Genomic DNA, 8,743 nt, shown 5'->3' on the forward strand with positions numbered 1-8,743 from the left:
ACAATATTAATACATCGAAAGTTAATGTTGTGGAAAAATTGATGCATGTGACACGTGCATTTGGTCCCAAGATATGAAACCCTTTGACAAGTCAAAACAACAAGATTTCTTTTCTTCTCCATCTACTTCCATGAGCGTTTAAGTTTTAAGTCAAGTCATCGCGGAATATAAGCCCTTTTGTGAAACCTTCGTTTTCCATAACACCCACCCCCCTCCATCAGCAGCATGACGTCCTTCTGCTGACGATTTGAATCTTACGTTCCCAATTGGAATTTACAAAGCCAGTGGGAGTTGGTATTGATTTGGGTTTTGTATTTTTGTGATGATGATGTGATTTACAACCTCCCATTAGCATTTCTCTATGTTTCATGCTTCTTTTTTTGGAGGAGGAGTGGGGTGCCGCACTGCCCCCCATCACATGCCCACCGAGTTTCTAATGGAGCAAATTGTTAAAAGGGTTGACCATGATCCATGCAAAGCAAACTGGCTTATCTTTAGCGGTGTCTTGTTCCTTTTTGTTGGAGGAATCTGATTAAGCATCCAAGGACAAAGAGTTATGGAAACTTGGGGATTTGGTTATATTCCCCTACTTTTCGCCAGAGAAAAAGTTCATCAGTGAGTTGTTTGGAATTCAGATTTCTTCGGTGCAAATATCTAATTCAGAAGTAAATTATCAGTTTTTGTTTGGCTGACTTGAAGTCAATTTTGTACCAGAATTGGGGTTCATGATTAACTTATCAACAAGCTTAATATATAATTAATCTAATGATCTTGTGGAAAATTGATTCCCCTCGGTCTTATAATATAAAGAGTGGGTAGTTTGCTAATGCTTTAAGAATTAAGAAAGATAAGAGTGGAGAAGACTAACTAGGGAGAAGTGTTTTCTTGGCCCTTTTTTATTATTGTTTTTATCCTCTTATTACCTTATGGTACTAAAAAGTCATGATTTGTGACATCAACAATACGTTGATTAACGTTTAGTATTTTTCATATAAAAATTTTGAATTCAATTCTTATAAAATATGCAAATGTTACGTCTTAATTTATATATAAATTTTTAATTTTATAAAAAATATTGAATAATTATCCTTATCAACACCATCTAACAACGATGAAACTACTGAGAACTGACACAAATTAAAGTACAAACAAGTTAGAAGGAAACTAAAGCCAAAAACTCATCAATTCTCAACTTTGGTGTCCATTGCTTTTTTTAAAACTGCTGTTGTTGGACTAAAAGCCTTGCAATCTTTCATTCTACTTGACAGGGTGGTCCGATTGGCAGGGTTTGGGTTGGTCTGAATCTAGAACTTGATAGCCTAGGCAGTGTCAATTCCCTAGACATCTACTTGTAAGCCAAGACCAGCCCAGCTTTTGCAGAACCAGCTTGGACAGAGGGGCCATTTGGGTTAGACTCGGTTTTCTTCATGGGGCCTATGCAAGTGCTTGTTCTTTATTGGGCATATGAAAAAAGTTTTCCTGCCTTTGTCGGCTCTTTCTTCTCCTACTAGATGTTCCCACTCCATGGCATCATCCCATTGGTTGTGCTTTTGATACTTTTTATCATCTTTTCTTGACTGAAAAGAAAAATGATTGCCTTATCCTCTTTCAAATTCTTTCTACATGCCAAAATGGGCATACTTCACATGGACAGAAAAGCAATGCCAATTTTTTCAACCTTTGGAGCCAAACCTTATCTCTAGTTACTTATTTCAAAGTGATTTCAAAGGGGGTCTTGCCCTTATCTCTGATTTACTTATTACACTCATATGGACTTTATAAGTAGTAAATGATTGAATATTTAATAATCAACTGTGAATCTCATTTTTTTTAAGTTAGTATGTTCAAAATTTAGAATTGTCGATGGGTTCTTATAACAGGGAGATAGACAATATTGTATGTTGCTAAAAGGGAAAATTGAGAGACATTTATCTAGATTTTTGTAACTTTTATCTAGGATATATATATTTATACTTAATGATTCATTACAAAAGTGAAATTGCACTTATAATATAACATGAGATCTTCTCGCAGTCCAAAACATGTGCCATAGTTTGGCCATCTTGAGTCTTGACTTGTGCTTGGGATTTTCTCTTATGGTACGTTTGGTTGGCGGAATAGACAGGAATGGAATAGAATAGTTATTATGTGGGAATAGAATGAGGTGGGAATAGAATAGAATAATTATTACTTAGTTTGGTATGACAAAGGGAATAGAACAGGAATAATTATTATGACTTACTGTAGTGTTTTGTTGGTAACAATAATTTTGGAATAAGAAAAGAATAGAAAATAAAAAGACAAAAATACCCTTTATTATTTATGTGACATTTTATTTTTATTAGATTTTTTAAATATTAATAATCTAGAATTTAATTAAAATATTAATAATAAATCATTTAAATATTAACATTTATTTAATTTAAATATTATTATGATTAATTTTTATTTTATTTTATTTTTAAAATATTAATAATTGATAATTTATTTAAAATATTAATAATTGATAATTTCAATATTAATATTTATTTATTTTTTAAAATATTAATATTTTATTTAATTTAAATATTATGATGATCAATTATTTTATTTTATTTTATTTTTGAAAATTAATAATTGATTATTTATTTAAAATATTAATAATAGATAATTTAAATATTAATATTTTATTTAATTTAAATTTTATTATGATTAATTTTTTATTTTATTTTTTAAATATTAATAATTGGTAATTTATTTAAATATTAATAATTGATGATTTAATTATTAATATTGTTTATCTAATTTAAATGATATTATGTTTATTTATTTTTAATTTATTTTGTTTTTAAATAGGAATAATTTATAATTTATTTTATTAATAATTGATAATTTAAATATTAATATTTTATTTATAATTTAATATTAATATTTTATTAAAAATTGGAATCAAGTGAGAGAAAGAGGAGAGAGAGAAAAATAATATTTTATACTAATAAAGTTGTAAATTTTTAAACTTGTAAGGGGTATTTTTGTCTTTATAAATTTTTAAATTTATTCCTCAACCATGGAATAACTAATACCATGGGGGAGGGTGGTATTAGCTATTCCTTGGTTTTGAAAGATTTTGAAAAATAGCCATTCCATAGGAATGGCTATTCCTTGGATCATTTTTCAACCAAACAAAGGAATAAAAATTCCTTGGGAATAAAGGGGGAATGGCTTAGCCATTCCCCCAACCAAACATGCTATTAAAAGATCAGAGTTAAGGAGTCATTTTTTTTCTTTAATAATACTGAAAATTCTCACAGAATTTAGTTACCTTGTTAAATTTTATTAATAAAGTAAAAAAATAAAATATACATTTGAGAAAGAGACATATACCGTATTTCTAGAATTAGATAAAATATCTAATAAGGATATTACTTTCTTTACATGTTTAAAGTTGAGGAGCCTTAGCCTCTCTGTCATACCCGAATTGTCAAACATCATCGGTACCGTTTTCAAGACAAAATGCTACTACTTTCTATCCTTATCCAGTTAACGTGCCTGGTTTTCATACATTCAGCGAATTGATGGCGACTCTCATTTAGCTGGAGTCCTGGAACAATCTTTCTCCATGTCGTTTATTACAATGTGTGATGTGATCAGGCACAAACTCGCAAAACAAACACAGCAACACACGAAACTTTCTCTCGTCATTAAAACTGTAAACATGTACTAATCTTTCAGGTAAAGTGCCTGTAAACTGTAAACATGCACAAACATGTGCTGTATCAATATTTCAGGTAAAGTGCCTAAATCTTTGAGGGAGCCTGGTTTTCTTCAGGTAGGTGAAGAACTGCTCTTGAGAACAGTGAAATAAAAGCATATGGTGGTAGTACTTCAACCCTCCAACAGCCTAAAACTCTTTACAACAACGTAATCTTGTATCCCTTATTCCCTATTCTCATTGGCTTTAGGGCCACCATCATTCAAACCATTGGTCACCAGCTTAATGCGATCAGTTGAGTTGAGCTTACGGAATTCAACTTAATTTTTAGCACATCGACCTCAAAAATTCGTAAGATATTACCCCTTTTTATTTAAACAATCGGTCACCTAACTTTGACACCCACAAGCAACATCTTGATACAAGCCTTGGATCATTTTCATTTCCATACCAAAATAAACAGAGTGGGGCTAAGCTCAAAGCCAAGTAGCTTTGTGTTCCCATGTTTAGATAATGTTAAGCTGAACACCTGTCAGGATTTCCGCCACCAGAGGGAGGTAAGGCAGGCAATGACAATGAAGCATAGTTACTTGTAGTCTACGCTACATTTCATGCAAAAAGGCCAAATAAAAGCAATGGGGGCCTTTTCACTAAATTTTTGTAATGTGCCACAAGCTGATTTGTCGATGTTGGTTCTCATTTGTTAGAACTTACCAGGAAGATCTGTCTGAATCTATGAGTTGTATTTAAATTAAGTTTACCATTTTTTTTTTCTTTGTGTGGGGAGCGCCCGGCCTAAGCTGTAGTGCAACGCTTAGGCGACGCGCGAGAGGTTCAGCAGCAAGCTACTGTGGTGAGCTCTCCCCCTAAAAAATTAATTTAATATCATGTGGACCGATGGCCCACGTATCAGATATTAAACTGATACCAATTTACCTCTTCTGTTCTGCGAATAATTTGTGTGCACGATGGCTGCTTAAAATATGGTTAAATGTAGAGTTGGTAGAGGGGAGTGAGAGCTTTCGACCCAGGGAAGACTGGTCAATTCTTAAGTTTCTTCCTAGAGAAACAGAGATCCAACGAGGAAAAATGCTCTCAGACATCTTGTTTTCTCATTGATCCAACCTGGAAGAATGTCTCAAGTGTCACGCATCTTCTTCCCCACTTCTGCCATGATTGGTTGAACCTTAGGGAGCCGTTGCAAGTTTGTTGAACTTTGAAGACTGCACTCCTTTTTCTTGATTCTGTTAAGATTGTTCAATAAAAATTGAACCCCCAATCAACAAATCCCAGGTAGATGTCTTTTTACCCTTCTTTTTCTCATCGAAGAAAGCAACAAAATATTGCAGTTAAGATGCTGACAATAACATCTTCGCTTTGTGCATCCAACAAAACAACTTCCTGAAAGTTAAAAGAACTTTTCATCCAACACTCCACAATCAGTATCTATTATCTCTAAGCAAACCCAAAGCCATACATTACTGTACTAATCACAAAAGTATTTACAAATTCTCATCCTCAAACCTATCTTTCCAGAATAGACAGAAAAAGAAAAAGTGGTAAACAAGGAAAATTTCCCTAACTTGCTGTTAGGCTGTCTGTGGCACTTGGTTTTCACATGCTTCTCCCTCAATTTTCACGTTGCTACCATTGTTGAAACTGTCACCTTGCCATGTCCAAACGATGTCTTTCAATGCAGGCCTAACATCATCGTCGCAAAACTTAGCATACTCCAAGGTGTCACCGCTAGACTTGGAGAACTCGACAACCGCAACCTCTGGTGCCACCTCAAACACCTCCGCCGTCAGGGATAGCCGCCCTTTCCTCCCCTCGGATGAGCCTTGTAGCCTCATCTTGAAGTCCCTCACTTTCCCCACCTTGAAGTTCAACCCCTTTGCAACACCTTCAATTTTAGCCATGATAGCACTAGCTGAACATCTCGACGTGAACATTGTCCCCGATTTCCTCTTGTTCTCAAACAAACTTGACAAATCAAAGCCTGATGACATAGAGGAAATGAACTCGAATGCGTTGAAAAATTTCGGAGACGATTGTTTGTTGGTCTTGGAGGCAGAATCATCGTCCTCTATATTATCTGACATTGTTTCTTCAATTGAAAACGCAAGGGGACGTGTAAATCCATTTCTAAACCAAGGAACACGCATTATAGCTGGAATTGTGATCCTTCTTTCAGGGTCTGCAACCAGTAGTTTAGAGATCAAGCGCTTTGCTTCTGTTGAAAACCAGGGTGGGAACTCAAATTCAGCTTTGAAAACTCTCCTGTACATCTTCATGAGATTCTCATCTTGAAAAGGCAAGAAACCTGCAAGAAGAACATACAAGATAACCCCACAAGACCAGATATCTGCTTTGGATCCATCGTAGCCTTTTTTCCTCAAAACCTCTGGGGCAACGTAAGCTGGAGTCCCACACTGCGTGTGGAGTAGCCCATCATTGCGAAGCTGTTCGGGCAACGCTGACAGGCCAAAATCAGAGATCTTTAGATTTTCGTTTTCGTCCAAAAGAAGGTTCTCCGGCTTCAAATCTCGGTGTGAGACACCCCTGCTATGGCAGAAATCAATTGCGCTGATTAGTTGTTGAAAATACTTACGAGCAACATCTTCCTTGAGTTTGCCCTTAGCGACTTTTGCAAACAGCTCACCTCCACGGACATACTCCATTACAAAGAAGATCTTTGTTTTCGTAGCCATGACTTCTTTGAGCTCCACTATGTTTGGATGACGGACAAGGCGCATGACAGAGATTTCTCTCTTGATCTGCTCCATCATCCCTTCTTTCTTCACTTGATCTTTGCTGATGACTTTCATCGCCACACTTTCACCGCTTGTTAGTTCCTTCCCATAGTAGACTTTAGCGAATGTTCCTTTCCCAAGCAGTCTCCCCATCTCATATTTCCCAAACAAAACATGCCTCTCCTCCATGACAGTTCCCCCCTATATGCTACTATCTTGTTTTCTTTTTTCTCTCTACACAATCAATTCGGTTACTTTTTTTTTTTTTGGCTCTGCTGCTACTGAAATCTTTGCTTCAACATGGATTCAAGGCTGTTTGTGTGGCTCTGCAAAGATGTATAATGTAAGGGAATCCAGGAAAGGACAGAGGATATGCTGATTTGGAAAGATTCCATTGAATCACTTGATCTGGAGATTGTGGTGGGGTTCAACAGAGCTGATCAACGAGAGTATTGAGTGGAAGGGCATGTGGGAGAAGGGGATTTGAAGGGCTCGTTTAGAAGATGCCATTAGAGCACCTGGTATTGTCTTTTTGCGAGACCTGGGGCTGCCGCAAGAGCACACAGAATGAAAATCTCACGAAAATCTTTCCAAAAGAAAATACTGGTATAAATAAGAAGAGGCGTTGATCGTGAGGGTTACAACAAACCAATATAGACTAATCAACTTTACGTCTCTCTAACCTTTTTATCTTCAAGTAAATTATAATCCCCTGTTCCCCTGCCCCCTCATTCTTTTCTTTACTTTTGCTCTCCTTTTTGGCTTTATTGCCCTGTTTCTCTGGCTAGAATTTGCTGTTCAATGGATCAGGAGCTGAGGATTTACTGATTTAGTTTTGGTCGTATGGCAATAGTAAACTAGTCTACCATTCATCTTTTTAACTCAATCCAAAAGAACATGATTGAAAATTTTTGTTTCTCTTTTGTAACTTTACGTCTCGTATATAATTTTACGTTTTAAATCTTAAACTTTAAACTGTAAAACGTAAATCTTAATATGAAAAGTTTAGAACATAAGTGATGTAAAATTATGCAAAAACATAAAACAAAACACTAAATGAAAACAGACATTTCTATTCAAAATGATTTGATTTTATTTTTTGTATGAGTGTTAATGAGTTGATATTATATGGATAACATAAAGTTCAAATATTCTATATTTGGTTATAAAACAAGTTCGGGTAAAATTTCAATACCCGATTTAGATTCGGATAAATTTCGAATATCACCCTTAGTTTCTTGGACTGTTTTGGGAAGGTATTTCTAACTTATTACAAAAATTTAAATTGGTAGCCGACCCAGAAAGGATTCTTGCAAGTTGTTAGTACTAATTATTGTAATTCACTATGTGACCGTTGAATGAATAAAATAAGAACCCTAATATGAAGTATTCATGGGAAAACATAAGTGGGCAATGCCAGAAGTCCAAAACCTGAGCTGGGTCATGACCATTAGACAAAGCTGGCAAGAATGATCTCACAAGAAAGCTCCATTTTCAATCCTAAGATAAATGCAAAAGCTCAGCAGCAACATGCAGCTATGATTCAGATTTGACTTTCTTGGAATTTGGGATGCTCATTGATTCAGATTTGGGGGAAAAAAATTCAAAGAAGAAGGCTTGCAAGTTCCACCAAGGGTTTGCACAAGCACATGAATTTTAAGCCTAAGCAATATTAATTTCTTTTGTTTTCAACCCATGATTTCTGTTGAATTTCTCTGTTTGATCTTGGGGTTTGATCAAGTCCACTAATTATTGCTACCCTAAAGTCAAATTAGCAATAACCCATATGGACAGTTGATTAACATACGGTGCAGTACACTACCTCGATATACATATGTACATATATTTTGATTTTCGAGTCTGTTTATTCATTAGAATTATTTTCAATAAATATTCAAAAACATCTAATTCAATAAAGAATAATAAACTTTGATAAGATCATTGGCCATTGAGTATACAAGCATAGAGGCACAAAAACATTGAAAAAAGATATATTTTTAAATTGACCCAAGAAGCCAAAGAAACGGCAACAAGCTGGGACAACAAGGTAGTGGTAGTGGCTTTACAACGGATAACTTGACCAAAGGGCTCATCATTTTTGGACTATTCGATCTGTTTAAGCAACTCTTTAATTAATTCATATCAAATCTTGTCAAAGGGTTAAAATCATTCCACATGCATTACATCCTAAGGCAATGATTAATTATTGATTCACCCAAATCACCCACTCCTCCCCTAACATGATGGCCTTTTTGGGTCCCATAAAAATAAGGATTTCCCACCCTTATTAAGGAATGCT

At 35.0% G+C, this 8,743-nt stretch overlaps 1 protein-coding gene and 1 pseudogene across 1 annotated transcript; both read right to left on the reverse strand.

The window, feature by feature from the left end:
* Positions 1-4,470: 4,470 nt before the first annotated feature.
* On the reverse strand, positions 4,471-4,648 carry LOC148760608 (U2 spliceosomal RNA; annotated as a pseudogene).
* A 461-nt stretch (positions 4,649-5,109) lies between these two features.
* LOC18587713 (CBL-interacting serine/threonine-protein kinase 25-like) lies at positions 5,110-7,171 on the reverse strand. Its single transcript, XM_007011666.3, has one exon. The coding sequence runs from the start codon at positions 6,631-6,633 to the stop codon at positions 5,281-5,283; it is 1,353 nt and encodes a 450-aa protein (XP_007011728.3). The 5' UTR covers positions 6,634-7,171; the 3' UTR covers positions 5,110-5,280.
* Between the last annotated feature and the right edge of the window lie 1,572 nt (positions 7,172-8,743).

The sequence above is a fragment of the Theobroma cacao genome, chromosome 9 (assembly GCF_053813885.1).
Source record: "Theobroma cacao isolate CCN51 chromosome 9, ASM5381388v1, whole genome shotgun sequence".
Classification (NCBI taxonomy): domain Eukaryota; kingdom Viridiplantae; phylum Streptophyta; class Magnoliopsida; order Malvales; family Malvaceae; genus Theobroma; species Theobroma cacao.